Here is an 18509-nt window from a genome sequence, read left to right as displayed (position 1 = left end):
TTGAGAGTTAGGTGTGGTGGGAGGTCACACCTTGGTGGTACCTATGTCTGGGTCTCCTTCAGCAAGGGTGACTTCATTACCATCGACTGGTAACGCACTGGTCTCTGTCCTTTGCTGTCGTGTCAGGTGGCCTGTGCCGGCACCCATGCTTGAGTCGCAGCCTTGGTGGCAGATTCCCGCCACAGCACCAAGAGCCTTACCATAAGAGAAGGTTTTCATCTCAGTCCCCCCCACCCGCCCATGACCTGAGCCACCTGCAGTTCCCACCCAGCTAAGACTGATTCTTCCAGTTCAGCTGGCTCCCCCAAGTCTGGCTTTTGATGACCACAATTCAGATTCAGTTCTCAATTCTGTTTCTTCCAAACTAGAACTCTCCTTGGAAGCTGAAATCTAAGCAGCCCCTGTGGCTCATTGACATATTCCAGCTCTCTGATTCCATAACTGCAGACTAGCAAGCTGCAGGTTTCCGTCTGAACTATAGAGCTCAGCACGCAAGCCCCGGAATGGGACTCAGAACTGCAAGCCTTTCCTTTGCCTGCTTCCCTACAGCATGGCAAGGACCTTCAGCCTGCACTTGGCCAGTCCCAGCCCGGGTCTCCATGTCCTCCATTTGTCCTGCTCAGGTCAGTCTCAAGCATGTGAGGCAACAACCATGGCACAAGGGCTTTGGTGAGCGAAGAATCCTAAATGAAGTGTGGCGAGGCCCCACAGGGAAGGAGGACAGACATGCTGATGCTCTCCGGACTCTCTGCTAGCCCGGCCCTTCAGCCATTCTCAGAAACAGGCCTCTCCCACATCTGCAAAAACGCTCCAGCCAGGGTCAGGGTAGACTTACAGAGCAGATAAGGGAATTTAAGCAGACCCGAGGCTCCTCTTCAGAATTCGGTCCCTGCTCACGTAAGAAGTGGACTGGAGTTTGGGGGACATGAGAACTTGACAGCACATCATTTTTGGACAGTTTCTCTTGGTTGGTTTCCATGTGAATGAAGGAGCTGACTGAAAGGGTTGTGTGTCTGAGATCAGGTCTCTCTCAGTATCATCACTGCACTTCTGGGGCTCCTCACGCAGCATCTCCCTTTCCTTCCTGGAAAAAAAAATGTCTCTAGCTTCAGTCTTGCCTCCTGGGGAGGATGGAGCCTCCTGGGGAGGATGGAGCCTCCTGGGGAGGATGGAGTCTCCTGGGGGGATGGAGCCTCCTGGGGGGATGGAGCCTGGGGAGGATGGAACTTCCTGGGGGATGGAGCCTCCTGGGGAGGGAGGATGGAGCCTCCTGGGGAGGATGGAGCCTGGAGAGCCTAGATGCTGCCTTGTCCGGCAGTCCTCCCTCCCTCTTCCACCACTCCAGCCTTCTCTCTTCTCATTTCAGCCTTGCTCCTTTTCTGTTTCATTATGCATTGGGAAATGTGGTGTTTATTGCACCATGTGAGTGGGGATGGCCCTTCTGTGTGTTCAAGAACTACCAGGTGTGGCCTCAACCAAGTTATCACTTCTCCCAATGCAGCAGCTCTGAGTTCTTGCTCAAATTGCATTTGTGCTTAACTGTAACCACCTACAGGGCCTGTTTTGTGGACTAAACCTGCAGGCAGTTCTAGTAGTGTTTCAGGAGTGACTTTCAATCCAAGCAGATGGGTATCTCAGTTGTTTTGTTTCTAATGGATGCACCTGAGTTGAGGTCTGCCAGTGACCCTGGGTCCCTGATGAGGTCTCTCTCTCTCTCTGTCTCTCTCTCTCTCTCTCTCTCTCTCTGCTCTCCTTGTTCTGAAGGGTGTGCAGAATGTGCAGTGATAGCCATTTTTTTTTGTTTTGAATGAGTGAATTACTAAGTATACAGCAAGCCAAAATAAAAATAATAAACCGCAAATAGGTGGTAGGTAGGTAGACAGACAGACAGACAGCAAAACACCATTCAGCCAGATGCTTACACCATCCAGCAGAAATCGGTGGAGGAAGTTGAGGCTCCCAACCGAGCCTCCTCCCCATGGCTAAACTGGCCCTCACTCCTGTTGCGGGCATTTTCCTGCTTTGGGATAAACAACAGTAACATCTGATAAGTTGGCGTCCTGGCTTCTCTCCAGCACAATGTTTTTACTCTTGAGCTGTATTACTGTTCTTTCCTCTCTGTCACTAAGTTGGGAGGAGAGCCCATTCCCAGACAAGTGTTCTTGGAGCACACTTGACACAGGCATGCTTTGGTGTGAAACAGGGACAGGCAGACCCACCTCAAGAGCTAGCTTCTCTGTAAGTTCAAACAACCCGTGAAAATACGTGATATATTACATATGAGATATATTCAATAATATCAAAGGTTCAGATGGGGTTCTTCTTAGCAGCTTTTATTGAACTTCGGGTACAGGGCCAGAAGACACCTAGTCACCCAGCTTATTCGTGTCCTATCCTCAATCCCTGGTCGTTTCCTCACATCTCCAGCTGTCTCCATCATCATGGCATAGTCTAGTGATTGGACCTAAATTCTGGTACAGTTATGGCATCTTGGGTCAGGCAGGTGGACTGAAAAGGTAGTTGACTTGGGGCTTGCGTTTGTTGCATACAATCAGACGGCAGTTTCCAAAGCGAGGCACACCTCTGTTGGATGGAATAGCTTGATGAAACTCTCAGTCAGTTCAGCTGTTTATAACAGCAGTTTTATGACTTGGGGACCTTACAAGTGCTTGACTAGAGGGTGGGAGGATTCCCTTTGTTCTAGAATGAGTCTCCTACATGATAAACGTTTCAGGGGTCACAGGGATGAATGTGTTTGCTGCTCTTACCTCCTGGCCCTGCATGGCAGTAGAGCAAGCAGGAGTGGTTTACCTCTGTGCTCAAGAAGAAAACTCTCTTGTTAAGTCCTGTCATTTAAATGAAGGAAAGTTAGCCAGTTTAAAAGAATAATCAGTATATGTGGAGTTGGCCCCTGGATAAGAGTACTTGCTGTACAAGCATGCAGCTTGAGTTTGGTCCCCAGAACCCAAGTAAAAAGCCAGGTAAGGCTAGGCATGCGTGTAAAGCACCATTGCAGGGTCGAGTGGGCAGTCTGGGAGTTTGCTGGTCATGTAGTCCAACCCAACCGACAAGCTTAGCGAGTGACAGCATCTCAAGGCAATTGGCAAAAAGCAGCAAAGGACACACACACACACACACACGCTCACACACATGCTCTCACATACACGCTCACACACACACATGCTCTCACATACACGCTCACACACACATGCTTACACACACGCTCTCACACACACATGCTCACACACACGCTCTCACACACACGCTCTCACACACACATGCTCACACACACACGCTCTCACACACACGCTCTCACACACACATGCTCACACACACACGCTCACACACACTCACACATGCTCTCACACACACGCTCTCACACACACATGCTCACACACGCTCACACACACGCCCTCACACACACATGCTCACACACACGCTCTCACACACACACACACACACACACTCACACACACACTCACACACACACACACACACTCACACACACACTCACACACACATGCTCACACACACGCTCACACACACACGCTCTCACACACATGCTCACACACACACGCTCACACACACTCACACATGCTCTCACACGCACGCTCTCATACACACATGCTCACACACACGCTCTCACACACACACACTCACACACACACTCACACACACATGCTCACACACACGCTCACACACATGCTCTCTCACACACATGCTCACACATACACACACATGCTCACACACACACGCTCACACATGCTCACATACAAACATGCTCACACAATGCTCTCTCACACACACGCTCACACACACGTGCTCTCTCTCATACACACACATGCTCACACACACAAGCTAGTACTTAGATACCACCCAAGTGTCACAGTCCTGAAGTGTGGGAGCCTACATTCCGGAGTAGTGCAGGCGTTCCCTGTCCGGAACACATGCATGATTTGTCCTTCTCCCTAATGCCAACCGTTCTTTATGGCCTTTATGCTTTCTGTTTGAGAGGTGGCGGGATTTTCATATCGCCTCAAATGATGCCTTTGGCAACCAGTGCATATTCCCAGCCAGCCTGTGGGAGCAAAGCTTTCTAAGCTGGGCCAGCTCTGATCGCCTTAGTAAATGAACAGTACAGAAATTGGCTCTCCAGCGAAGATTGAAATTCCAGGTATTTGCTCCTGGCAGCGGTTCCCGCTAACTGTGGCTGGCAGCGTGAACAGCAGGAGCAAATCAGTGGCCAGGGGTGGGTGGTGGTGATTATTGATTTCTGTGCTACAAATGAAAGAGCAGAGAGCTCCTAGCTTCACACCCAGGGCCTGCCTGGCTGATTGAGCTGACCTGCTATTCTAGGCAGGAACCCCCATTTACTGGAACATGTTTATTTTTACATATCAATGTACTTGATGTACTTGATGGAGTATTATGGGTTTGGCCCCAGGAAACTCTCCTGCAGTTTATAAATATCAAGTTCAGGGATGTTAAAAGCTTCCTGGAATTAGAGAAGTGGTTTTCTTCTTGTGAATCTTCTTTTTTTTTTTATTTGTTTGTTTTTGTTTTTACGACTATTACATTTACTTTGCAAACACTTATGTACGCAATTCTAGAAATATACTTCTTCCAGATGCTTAACAATGCAAATTAATTCCAATAACAGTTATCTATTAAATCCCGTGTTCAGAACCTAGTCCCACTCACATGCATAAAGTGGGTTCAGTCTCCAGAACCACCGAAACTGAGCATCGCGTAATTCAAGCACCTGGTAAGTAGAGGCAGGAGAATCCTAGATTCAGTTTGAGTCCAGCCTGGGCCGCATAAAGCCCATCTCAAAACAAAACACACCACAGCCTCCATCAAGCGCATTTTTGAGTCCTTTGTCCCTTGGAGCAACTTCAGTTGCTGCTAGGAGTGGAGTTTTATTCTCTGGCAGGGGTGTGGCACCAGGGATTCACAGCTGCTGCCCTTTCTCAGGCTCCGGGGAGATGATGCCACCAAACCCGGTTTAGCAGATTCGTGCTGTGGACTAACTTTTCCTTTCTCCATCCTTTTTACAAACCCCCACAGAAATGGAGATCTTCGCCTTTTTCAACAGACCGAAGAACCAGCAGAAGTGTCGGCAGTACTATCCCGTCACCATCCCCCTCCAGGTCTCCAGGAACGGCCGGACAGTGAACAGTCTGGATGCCAGCTGGCTGGAGCACATGAGTGATCACTTCCGGAAAGGCGGTGTGCTGGTGAACGCCGTCTTCCACCTTGGCATGGCCAATGGTAAGGACTGCCCCACAGCCCCTCCTGTGACCCTCCCCTTTCCGTCACCTTCCATCAGAGAAGCTGCATGGTCAATGCACACACAGCGTTTGATTTCTGATTAACATATCTCAAGCAGATCTCATAAAGTGACCTGGTGTCCTCTCAGGTGAAGGTCATGGCTTTGCCTCATTGATGGTAACCTGTATCTTGATAGCTTTTGAACGTATGACTGCCTGGAACTGTTAATTGCCCCCCTCAGTTCATGGCACTCCAGAAGTGCCAACTGTCTGTAGTAGCATTACCGTCTGAAGTAGCAACAGCAGCACCGTGGAGCAGACGGCAGGGAGCTGCACTGGGACACAAGCCTCCTGAATCTCACATGCCCAATACTGTGCACTAGAAGTGGGCTCATCATTTGGCTTTGTGAGTGGAAAAGCATTCGTGATGTCAACTTTGGAGGCAGAGGGAAAGTCTGTCCACAGAGCTAGAAGGTTTTGAAACTAGAAAGTTTGGGGTTAACATGGTGGTGAATGGAGTCACCTTCAGAGACAAGGAAGGAGTTTGGAGTGTGTGGCTGACTAGCCTGCCAGCGTGTGCACGTCCTGAGGGTTGTGAGTCGGCAGGACTCCTAAGGAAGTGAGATGGAGCACAGAACCTGTAGATCCCTGCAGAGCCCGATGGGCTTCTGACGGCAGGTGTGATGGCGTGTAGCTTCTCGGGCATTAGCAGGGCCAGGAGTGGAGTCTGGACAAGCATTCTTAGGATAGAGATTGTGTTGTTCTGAATGTGTGGGCTCAGGCAAGTCTTAATTTTGGATGCGGGGTCCCTGCCATTCCTTTGTGACTATCAGTGATACTGTCAACAGGTCATTATAGCTACAGCAAGCATGGTGAACAGGTGAATGACATTCAGTGACTGAGTGAGCTAGGAAAGCATCTAGAAAATGCTGCCCAGTAGAACTCTCTGTGATGGTAGACTGTTCTGGATTGTTCCATCCCAAGCCACTAGCCATCTTGGGCACCTATGACCTAGAAACTGAGTTTTTCAATTTATTTCACTTTCATTCATTTAAATTTGAATAGCTATGTGGTTTGAGAATGCAGTTTTGAGGACACATGTTGGTAACTTCCATACCCCAGCAGCAGATCTAGTAACCCACTGGTATGCAAGAAGCCCTCTTGTTGGCTCCAGTGTCCACTGAAGCCAGGGGTTGTCACGGCTGTTTGGAGGGGCTCTGTGACACCAAGGGCAGGAGGTATGTGAAGTATGTGTTCCCAGTCCAGTTCATGAGTCCTGGGGATGCCAGAGAGGACCCCTCAACTCCTGCTTTTGTAGGGACCCTGGAACTTAGATTGGCGCAATAGCTGTTCTTTTCTTTTGTCTGGGCGAGCAGGCAAGCTTTCCATTTCTCCTCAGCAAACCTCTGACGAATGGTACTAACATCTGAAAGATGCACAGCTTGTAGCAGCTGCTTAGGAGCTGCTGGGTAATTGTCTTTCTCTTCTCAGCAAAACTGGGGTATCAGAAGGATTTTCTTTGGCCGCATCATCTGAGCACAGGAGAGAACACCGTGCAGGCTCCCAGAGCTGCTGATTGTGTCCTAATGATGGCTTGAAAGATGAAAGCTGAGCCCACCTCTCAGCTCTTCCCTCACCCGGCTCGCCAAGCCTGCATCACAGAGCACAGGGATTTGCTGGGGCTTTAGGTTGGCCTCCCACGTGCAAAATGCTGTCACCACCTCCCTTGGCTTTAGTTGCATCAAAGGAGAGTTTTCCACCTTTGAAGACAAACTGCAGTGGAGGCTGCTGGGCAGTGCTGTGAACGCCTGGGGCTTGAAACCTGCCTTTTACCTGTGTCTTTCTGCTGTGCACAGAGGGGTAGGGTGGCCTTGGTGGCTTAGTGACGAGGGTGGCTCTGCTCTCAGAATGAAGGTTTCCACTGGCTAGGGAAGAAATAGGCACCTGACCTTTTTCCAGAATTAAAAAGAAAAGACATGCTGAGCATCCTTGCCAATAACCTGGCAGGGGGAAAACCAATGTGTCATGACTTCTAAATGGGTATTTACAATTCTGTTCAAAAATATTTTCCACGGAGCTATAAAATTAGTAAAAGCTTTGTCCTGCAAATAAGGTCCAGCCTCAGTCAGAGACACTCAGTGACTCCAGCATCTATTTTTACCTTCTCAGGATATAGAAGGCTCCATTCAATGCTAAAATGTGGGTTCCTGTCCAGATTTTTTATTAATATCCAAATGGGCATGATGCCACCCAGGAGTCTTGATTGGATTCATATTCTGGGACCCTTGGGGAATTAAAAGGTAGGAATTTAAAGACACAACAGGAATTTAAGGACACACACAGCATGGAAGATCTCCCATGTAGCCAACAGAATTAACAGTTTGAAAAGTGGGCGGGGGGGGGGGGAGCTTCTGCTGATAGAGGAAGAAGCACACAGGGCAAAGCCCACAGGAAGACCCTCTGCAGAGCAGAAACCCAATCTAGACCTCTTGAAGACTGGGGTTTTGATGGTCTGTGAGATGTCCTCATCCCCTTGCTTAAGGCTAGTCAGTTTAAACAAAGACAGGGACACTGATGAGCCCACAACTTAGAGGTAAGCATGACCTTATGTGGCCTTGATGTTGTCAGGCTGGGGGCAGGGCAGGTAAGCTGGGTCTTTGGCTGAGGTCAGGGGTGTGGGGGGAGGAACATTTGTTAGCTTTATTATCTTTATTATTATTATTTGTGGTCTGTCCCTACCTGCCTGTTAGGGACCCGCCTAACTCCAGTCCCATGGGCACATGGCACCGGAGGAAATGTGAGGGGGATGGCCCTTTCCCTGCAACAGCTTCTGGTTCTAGAAGCAGCTCTGTGAGCTGGGGACTGTTATCTTTGTGGACTGGCTGGGGAAATGGGAGTTCTTCCAGCTAGGAAGTGTTGAGGGAGTGGGAAGAAGAAAGAAAACAGGAGAGGACTGGGAAGTGGCAGGCATCTTGATGGGAAACTGTCCTACCAAATGCAGTTTGGGTGGCACTTGGGGTGGAGAGAGGAGGGCCCCAAAGTCACCAGAGAGAAGGGCAGGCATGAGATCCAGGGCTACCTTGCAGTGCAGGCAGGCCACTGGGGCTCTCCAGCCAATGAGCCTGTTTCTAGAAGGGTGAAAAGGGACAGCCTTGTGCTGAGCTGGCTGCCTGGGGAATTGAGTGGTTTCTAGGAGCCAAGGGCAAGGTCAGGGGATAGCTGGACATTTAAACATAAGGACACTCAGGTAGCTGATGCTTTCACCGTGGCTCTGGGCCTGCTGTATCCCTGCCACTCTCAGTAGGCCCTGGCACCAGGCCATCACTATTCTTGGAACTCGCTTTGCCTTCATGGCCCTGCATTTCTTGTTTGTTTCTGGTGCTTTCCTCGTGTAACCCCTGGCATTCTCTCCGCATCTCCCTCTCTTCTCCATCCGTATCCTATCCTTGCCCTCTCCTGCCCTGGCAGTCATTACTCCCTTTGTTTCAAAAATGGCCGTACTTGCTGATTATTGGAGCCAGAATCCAGTCCAGCGATGCACTGGCCAGGGCAACTGCGTCTGCACTTTTGCCTGAAGAACTTTTTTATCCCCCTGCCTGCTGCTAGCAGGGAAGACAGCTTCGTGTCTATGGAAGGGCCTACAGTGCCTCTTGGTATCTTTTTTTGTCTGTTTTTCTAGCCACTGTTTCCTATAAATTTGAAGGTAATTTACATGCTGGTTAAATGAAGACTTGACTAGAATATATTCTAGGTAATGTGTTCTGTCCACACAGGGGTCATCTGTTTTCTTGGTGTTTTTTTTTTTTTTTTTTTGCTTTTTTGTTTGTTTTGCAGATGGGGTTTCTCTGTATATCCCTGGTTGTTCTAGAACTCACCCTGTAGACCAGGCTGACCTCAAGCTCAGAAATCTGCCTGCTTCTGCCTCCTGAGTGCTAGGATTAAAGGCATGCACCACTGCCCAGTGACCAGGGTCATTTTAAATGGGTGTGTCTTTATTCCTGCACCCCTCCTGCTTTTTAAAATTGATTTATTTTATTTTATATGTATGAGTGTTTTGCTGCATAGAGGCTACCACATCTATGCCTGGTGCTTATGGAAGCTAGAAGAGGGTATAAGATCGCCTGGCACTGGAGTTACAGAGGGGCTGAGCCACCGTGGGAGCTAGGAATCAGATTCAGTTCCTCTGCAGGAACAGCAAGTACTCCTCATAGCCGAGCCATCTTTCCAGCCCGCATCTCTGGTTTTGAAAGGTTAAATCATCTTGAGATCCTAGATAACTTTGCTGTACCCCAGTCTGTGTTAGCCAGGTTTCTCTGAAGAACTGATCAGTCAGTTGGTAAGTTTAGCTCAACAATGGCCGTTTCACAGCAGGAAGACAGAGAAGTCACTACTTGTTCTGTCCAGGATGCTGGCTGGCTGGATGTCTCCCATTTGTCCAGTCTATGAGGCTGCTGTCTCCCCCTTCCTGTTCTACGGCTCAAGTCCTGGGAGACTTCTGGAGAGCTGCTAGTTTCCAGTCCCTGGCGTTCTGAAGAAGTTCAATTTAATGCAGGCTGCAACAGTAGCGTTGGATAAACTTGCCAGCAAGAGTAAGAGCAAGCAGGTACATGGCAGACAGCCTGCCACCAAGAGGTGTAGCTGGGATTTAGGATCAGTCTTCCTGGTCCAAATAATCTGACTAAAAAAATGCCACACGGGTGTGCCCAGTAGCTGGGCTTTTAGCTGATTCCAGATGTCAAGTTGATGACCAAGATCAGTCAGCACAAATAAAAAAGCCAAACTCAGTCCTCTGGAAAGGTGGGAATTTCCTCTCAGCCCCTCGTTTCACTTCACATATCCTTTAGCCCAGCACCCAGGAGGTGGGACTCCGAGTTTGAGCTCAGACCGAGTTCGAGATCAGCCTGGTCTACACAGCCAGTTCTAGAACAGCCAGGGCTACACAGAGAAACCCTGTCACAAACAAACATTAGCCACTCAAAGCAATGGTGAATCCTAGTCACCTGGGGCTGGCGGGCCACACACATTAGAAATATGCACACCGCTGTAGCTAGCTCTCCATCACTGTCACACCCCGATGTAAAGCAGCATCAACAGGGAAGATGTGTTGCCGCTTGTACTTTAGAGGTCTCAGTGTGTGGCTGACCACTCCGAGGTTGCTGGGCTACTGTGAGGTCAGGCTCATTACATAGATCACGACCTAAAACTGTTCCCCTCGTGCAGCTTAGAATGTCTGGGGACACGATCTGCATTTATAGGCATGGCCCTAGTCACCACCTCCAACTAGGCTCTACCTCCTCAACCTCCCCTACCTCCCAGAGATGCCTCATGTTATGACATAATCAGTGGATCCATCCATCAACGAAGCCTCAGCCTCTGGAACCCAGCTGCTTTCAGAAGCCCGCCAGACAGCAATCAGACCTTCAACAAAGGAGCCTTTAGGGACCATGTCACATCAAAACTTAGTACATGTCGGCCAAAGAAAATGCCGATGTGTCATAAATACTCCATACAGATATCTTACAGACCCTTACACAGGGCCTGCACCCTGAACCGTCAAAGCAGAGAGAGTATGTGCAGTTCACGCCGACATAGCATGAGGATCTTGTGAGCCTAACCCATGGATGATGTTGTCCCCTCAGACACCATTTGGTGCATTGTAGTGGCTCCGTGAAGATTTCTTTATGTTGGAAGTAAGCTACATTTCAGATGTAGTTTGTATTGCCAATATACATAAACACAGACAAATCTTTTTTTAAAAAAAAGATTTATTTTATTTTAAGTTAAGAATATGTGTGTGTACATGTATGAGCGCAGGTGCCTATAGAGGCCAGAGGCATGGAATTCCCTGGAGCTGGAGATGCAGGTGGTTGTGACGTGGGTGCTGGGAACCAAACTCGGGTCCTCTGGGAAAATAGAAATTGCTTTTGACTACTGGGCTATCTCAGTCCCTCATTTAACTGTGTGGCCTTCGTGGGTATGTGCTGAAAGTGTGATGGCTCACAGACCTGTTGGGAGAATCTAGAGAGAAACTGACCCATGCCTAACAGGTGCCTCACAAGCCTTTCACTTGTCAGCTTGAGTTTTTTCTAGAATCCCCTGGGCGATGTGGCTCTGGGTGTGTTTGTGGGGGATCACCACAATTAACTGAGGCCGAAATAACATTCACTGGGTTAGGGTCCCTCCTAGACTGTATAAAACGAAGAGAAAATGAGCTGAGCAGACATTCGTAGCTCTTTGCTTGTTGACTATGGACGGATGCAATGTGAACATCTGACACAAGCTCCTACTACTATGACTGCCCCCAGGGTAGAATGGAGTTTTGAGCCTTAATAAGCTCTCTCCCCTAAGCTGCTCTTGTTGGTGTTTCATCATAGCAGGACAGCAATGGCAATGGGTTTTTGATCCTACTGCACATACTGGCTTTGTGGGAGCCTAGGCAGTTTGGATGCTCACCTTACTAGACCTGGATGGAGGTGGGTGGTCCTTGGACTTCCCACTAGGCAGGGAACCCTGATAGCTCTATGGGCTGACAAGGGAGGGGAACTTGATTGGGGGAGAGGGAGGGAAATGGGAGGAGGTGGCGGGGAAGAGACAGAAATCTTTAATAAATAAATAAACGGAAAAAAAAAAACATTTCCCCATCTGGCCGGCGAGGCATTGAACTTGCAGGCTGATACCTGCAGGCAAAAGAAGGGTGATTCCTTCAGTAAAGGTCAGGAGAAAAGTGAGCACAGGAAGGTGGGCAGGCCCAAGCAGCAGGAAGGGCTCAGGGTGTCCGAGAAGGCAGCAGTGGTGATGGGGCTTTGTTCAACTGTGACTATGTTCCCAGTAGGTCACATGATGGCATGACTACCCATGCAGTTGTGGTTACTGAGTTAGCTATAGAGTTAGCTGGGGCTACTCCTGGAGTCAAAATAAAGCGTCCAGTGGATAATAGAGGCCCTCTGAAAATGGATAGAACTTGACTGTCCACTTTAGTGTAGATAGTTGAGTCCTGCCTTGGTTTGCTCAAAGAGCAATCAAATAACATTTGTTTATAAGCCTGCAAAGATTAGATGAGCTGCTTGACCACTTGGCAATGCATTCCAGATAGTTTACCGGCCAGTACCACAGTCTGAGCTTGGAAGTGAACTTGACTTTTAATGTCTACAAAAGAGAATTGAGCCTAGAATTTATTTCTCGAAATGGTGTGGCTGATTTTTTTTCCCATGTCCTTCTTGTAAATCACAAGCTTGGAATGTTAAGGTGGCCTTTTGCCAAAAGACCAGCATCAAATATTTATGTAATCCCCGGCACATAGCTTTTTGTGTACCATAGGGAAGCATCTTTAATAAAAGAAACACAGTGATGGCAGAATGTTTTCCGTAGGTGGAGGCCGGTTTAACCTTTACACATCAGGAGTCTTCACTCTGAAATGGACCCTATTTACACCCAGGTTGGCACACACTTCAGGGAGGCTGAGCAGTGGAGGTAATGAGGAGAGGGGACAAGCCCATCAGAGCAACAACTCCTTAAAAGCCCGGCTGTCTGTCTTTCCTTGATGTCTGCTGTTACAGATGACCAGGTTTTGACAGCTCTTCTGAAATTGCTTTGTTGTAGGCAAGTAGGTAATTCAGCTTTCTATACTCAGAATCGCAAAGCAGAGCAGCAGGCATGGGTGTAGAGACAGGCAGTGGCTGGGGAGGAAGGGGCGGGAGCCAGACATGGTGGGAAGGACATCTGGAGGGGCCATGTTCATGCCCTCTACCTTGGCGTCTCAGCTCGGTCTCGCTGTGCTCTTGATGGACTAAAGGCCATCTTATGGTTTACGTTGCAATGGACATTTTCATACTTACAGCTCAGCACGTGCGTTTAGAGGGTTTTCCATTGAGAAGGTGTAGGTAGAGGCTTTGGACATTGAATGGCTGTCATTCCTCAGTATCCAAAGGATATTGGATGGCTGTATCCCTCAATATCCAAAGCTCAGGAAACTCCTCGGGTGTTGAGATCTGCAGACACTCATGCCCTTGTATAAAATGGCCCACTGATTGCATATAGACTCCTGTATACTTTAAATCACCACAGGATGACTTAAAATATTTAATTCAGCATAGAAGCTGAGTAAATGGTTTGTTATGCCATATTGCTTAGAGAATTGCAAAAAGGGGTGTTCTGTCCAACACAGAATTTCATGTTTTCCTGTATGCTGTTGGTTGACTCCTTAGAAATGGACCCTGTAGAGTCAGAGGGCCACTTCTGACATTTTCTTGAGGTCTAGAGGAACTGTGAACTGTGCTGTAAGGCCTTTGAGGAACTATTGTGTGTCTGCCAGTGTTGAACACCCATAGATGGGGACCGAGGAAGCTTTATTTTAAACATGGTAGGTGGCTCTCCTGTGGCAGGAGCTCTCTCCTTGGAGTGTTACTGAGAACTTAAAACTGAGCCGGACTTTGGGCCATGCTTGTCCTGGGCCCCAAGGTTTACACGAGGCTGTTCACCCAAAGGGCACTACTCCCTGGTAGGTCATCTGTGTTACATGTCCCATGGAGACCAGTGAGTTAACACTCAGGGGCAATTGTCATAAAGCACCAGAAAGATCCAAGCTTGCTGAGGCAGTCGCATGGTCTATTCCCAGGCTGGGGAATAAATAGGAAGTTCGAGTGTGCAGTTGGCTCACTTGGGGAACTTAATGAAAGTGGAGTGTTGTCAAGGCCGCAGGTCCTCCAGGAATCGCTCTGGTAACCATCATTTAATTCGACTGTGCAGGCATCTTTATCATCCAAGATAGGACTGACCCCAAGCTGTACAAAGTACACTGGTTTCATGCTACTTCATCTAGGTTGAGCACTGTTAATCACTTATGCCACGGTAATGCCATGGAACAAGGCGTTCCCAAACTCACTGGTTTAAGAGTAGCGGTTTATTCCATCGGGTTTTCTGTGACTGGAGCTCTGTTGTGATCCCCACCAAGCTCACTCCCAGTCTTTTGATAAGCAGGCTCCTGCTGGACCCACTGGGGCAGCTCTGCTCCATGCGTCTTTCATCTTCTCAGATCCAGTTAGCTATAGGAGGAATGTCCTTTCAGAAACGTAACAGAGACAGGAGGTCGAGTTCAACCCCACATGTGGGTTCAGGCTCTGCATCTCAGCTGCTACCATCCTGGAGACGTCTTCTTACTGTTCATTTCCCCCACCAGCCACTTGGGTCCAATCCCTTCTTAGGGATTCTGCACTTCATCTGTCATTGGCTGCCCCCAACCACTGAGTTTGCCTGCAGGCTGTCCCCTTTCTGTCAGGAACTCAAAAACCATACAAATCCACACCACCTGCTTGCTTATTTCGTTCATGCCTGTCTTCATGTCCTTTCCTGCTGAGGAAATAAGATACCCAACAAAGCATCCGAAGGTTTATTTGACTCCTGTCACAGGTTACAGTCCATCACAGGGAGTCAAGATAGCAGGAACTCAGCATGCATCTATGCTACGAGCAAAGAACAGTGCATATTCAGAGCACGGTCTGCATTGTCACATGCAGGATTCCCTGCTTAGAGAGTATGTCACCCAAAATGTGCAGCTCTTTCCATTTCAATCATCAAGCTAATGTCCTAACAGCCACCAGCTGACATGGTCTAGGCAAGCCCTGACTGATGGGAGCCCTGGTCTAAACCGCCACGCCCATGACCACCACCTTCATTCCCTCACTCCACTTTAAATTTCTGTGTCTCAGTTCTGACATTCTGTCGCTGTCTGTCTTCCCGCCACATGATGAGCTCTAAGGTTGCAGGGACTGTATTCTGCTGCCTATGAGGCCCCTGGTGTGCCAGGAACAGATGTCAGAATGAGGGGGAAAGTAGGGACAGGTCCTTTGTGGTGAGCATGGGTTTCCACTTGCCCTCCTTAGGTCTGGTCTTTTCTTTCTAGGCTTCACTCAGGAAGCTGAGTTCTGTTGTGTTCTGTCCCTATTCTTTCTAAAATTCTGAGCCTAGTTCTGCCTTCAAGGACCATTCATACAGGCGAGAGAAAGGGGAGTTATTCCTTCTGTATCATCTGTTTACTCATTTTACACCTTTTATTAGTCTTACAAGGGGGAGTGTGAAAATAAACTTATAATTAATTCTACCACTCATGGCCACTTTTGATATCTTATATATTTGGTAATTTTGTGACTAGAGAGAGGTTCCACAGCCAGGAGCAGTCACTGACTCACAAATGCCTGTAAATCAGCCCCAAAGGCCCACACTCTTTTGGCTTCTGTGGTCACCCACACACATACATGCACACACAGACACACAAATAATTTTAAACATTTACAGTTAGCCCAAATGGCACTTTTGTATCTATGGTTTTTCTCCATAATATTGTTTCTTAAGTATTCTCTGATTAAGTTCCCTGCTATTTTTAGGAGAATAGAGAATGTAGCCATTTCACTAATTTTCTATGATGACTATTTTGCTTGTTTTTTTTTTTGTGTGTGTGTGTGTGTGTGTATGAGAGAGAGAGAGAGAGGGAGGGAGGGAGGGAGGGAGGGGGGAGAGAGAGAGAGAGAGAGAGAGAGAGAGAGAGAGAGAGAGAGAGACTCTCTGTGTGGGGGAGTATGTACAGGTGGTTGACTTCAACTATCTGCTTCTACCCATCTCCCCACTTTTTTTGAACCAGGGCCTCTTCCAGAACCCAGTCTTGCCATTTTGACTAGGCTGGCTTCCCAGCAAGACCCTGAAGGCACTTGCACCTTTCAATGACTATTGAAAAGGGACTTTTGTAATAAGATAGATCATAATAATGTTAGTTTTCTTTGTCCCAGAGAGTGAAGGGACAAAGCAGAAAGCTGTGACTCATGCTAGCATTTGTGGAAGTGCCACTTTTTCTAGCAGTCACAAAGAAAAACACTCGAAACTGTCAACACATAACAATCTGCAGCTTTCATGTTTTCCACAAATAAAATTAAAAGGACAGCAATAGGAGATAGTTATTTGCATTAGTAAAAATAAATAAGAGGCTATACTTAATATTTTTATTTATAAAAATTCTATAAATATCTAAAAGAATCTAAAATCCCAATAGCAAAGAACACAAACTAGATATTAATGCTCTATGTCTAATAAATATTGAGAAGTCCATTTCTTTTGTTGATCAGACTGGCAGATTTTGGAAAGGAAATGTTTAGAACCCGCATAGGTGTAGGGAAAGAGGAACACTGATTTGTTTAGAATTTTAGCTGCACCACTTCCTGGAGAGCAGTTTAATAAGGTCTGAAGTGGCCACCCCAGAAGACTCATCCTGACACCCCATCTTATTTCTCTTAGTCTGCCATAACAATGATCAGTGCTCTCAAGACTACTTCTCTGAAAACATTATTTGCAAAATTACTTAAGAACAATATAATACTAAAAAAATTAAACAAGGGTGCTACAGAAAGTTCTTGGTAACAAAATATGAAGCCCTAAGTCCAGATTCCCAGAATGTACATAAAAGCCGGGGGGGGGGGGGGCGGGTAAACCCACAGGGTAGGTGGCTTCAATAAGTAGACATCTGTGTGCCCCTTCCATTTATTGAGGCTAGAAGCTCATGACCCAAGAGCCAGCAAGTTCTCTTTCCAGTTGGAGCTCTCTTCCTGGCTGGCTCTTCCACCTTGGAGTAGGAGGAACAAGTAAAGCACCATGGGGCATCTTCCCTTCCAGAGACTGAACTGGGGTTAGGGCTTCAGCAGGTCATTGAGACTGAGCAGTGGAGACTGAGCTGGGGTTAGGGCTTCAGCAGGTCATTTGAGACTGAGCAATGTTGGCAGAATAAATTGTTTCACAGACAACTCACTAAATGGGACCCTTGCTTGGAGTTGGGCCACCAGCATCTAAATTGATCCTCTTTCTCATAGTCTTGTCTAAATGAACGCAGGACAAACCGCACCACACCCCAGAAGAAGGGAAGGCACGTGTTCTGCAGGGCAGAGGCTCTACCCTGTTCCTTCAGACCCCATCTCTAAGGCATTCTCAAATGACACTGGCCATCCACGTAGGCTTGTGGACCTGTGGAGTACACAGGAACCACATTTTCAGGGCTAAATCATTTGAGAAGCTCCCCGCAAAGCTGCCAGAAGCATCCTTAGTACATCAACCACATGGCACCCCCAATGCCCCAGAATTAACGCATCCACAGCACAACTGACAAGCTCAGATTTGACACATTGAGTCTATACAGCCCTTTAAAAAATCCCATTTACTTAAATATAGTTTTTCTCCAAAATCTGTGATTTGCCCTGGGTGAGTTCTTCCCAGTGCATCCTGACCCCGGAGCATGAGCGGGAAGGTAAGCCCGTGAATCTGACGGTGATTGCCGACAAAATTTGGGCTCATAAAATCAAGGATATTATTCAGAAGCGTGAGGTAATTTAGTCTCATTCATTCTGGTGGGGCTAGACTCTGCGGCTGTGTATGCCGTCTCTAATTAACATTCTGAAAAGATGTTCTGATTGGGATTATTAATGAATGCAGTGAAAATTCTTGCTGTTTGTAAGACTTCTGCCACAGACAGCTCAGACACCCCCCCAAACCAGCTTTTGTTGTTGTTCTTTCCAGACGCCTTCTATGGCCTGACAGATGGAGTATTCATCTTTGAAGCTGTTTCCACAGAAGATAGCAAAACCACACAGGGCTATGACGCTATTGTTGTGGAACAATGGACAGTCCTGGAAGTAAGTGCCATACTGCCTCTGGCTGCTTTTGTCTGGGGAGAGATTGTTTCATGACTTGCTCCAGCTGACTGTGAGGCTGGTGCCTGGCTATGCCTTTCTTCTGAAAGGGGGTTCACCTGGGTAAACCTGTAAGGACCCTCTTGATCCTCTTATACCCTGCCCCCAAGCTGGGGTGGACTCCACGTCTCTCTCTACAAGAAAAACACACATCCTTGCATATGTCAGACGGCTGTGTGGAAAGAGGGTCGCCTTTGGTTAATTTGCATATTGCTGTGAACACAAGGGTTATAGAGCAGAGCTCCTCAGGATACTGTAAGAGGGAGGGCCAGGGGTTGCAGAGGTAGAATCTGGCCCGCTCCTGCAAGCCGTCCGTGGAAGAAAAGAACAGGAGCTCTCTGCTCAGTGAGCAAATGAGGCAAATGTGTTTTCACAATTAGGGTCTCTTGTCTGAGGTTTCAGCACTGCAGGATATATTTGAGAAGTAATAACCATGAGGCCACTTTGTGGCTCTAGGGAAGAGAATTCTCAATCCACATCTTCGGAATAGCTGCCTTCTTTCAAAGGTTTTCTGGAT

At 47.8% G+C, this 18509-nt stretch overlaps 1 protein-coding gene across 2 annotated transcripts in view; it reads left to right on the top strand.

The window, feature by feature from the left end:
* Rftn1 (raftlin, lipid raft linker 1) overlaps positions 1-18509 on the top strand; it is a 202333-nt gene that overhangs the window by 146443 nt on the left and 37381 nt on the right. For both annotated transcript variants that reach the window (XM_075980958.1, XM_075980959.1), the window contains exons 6-7: positions 5068-5271; positions 17820-17935. In XM_075980958.1, coding sequence (XP_075837073.1) covers positions 5068-5271; positions 17820-17935 — 320 coding nt within the window. The remainder of the gene's footprint in view (positions 1-5067; positions 5272-17819; positions 17936-18509) is intronic.

The sequence above is a fragment of the Microtus pennsylvanicus genome, chromosome 7 (assembly GCF_037038515.1).
Source record: "Microtus pennsylvanicus isolate mMicPen1 chromosome 7, mMicPen1.hap1, whole genome shotgun sequence".
Lineage (NCBI taxonomy): Eukaryota > Metazoa > Chordata > Mammalia > Rodentia > Cricetidae > Microtus > Microtus pennsylvanicus.
This window is presented reverse-complemented; position numbering and strand designations above follow the sequence as displayed.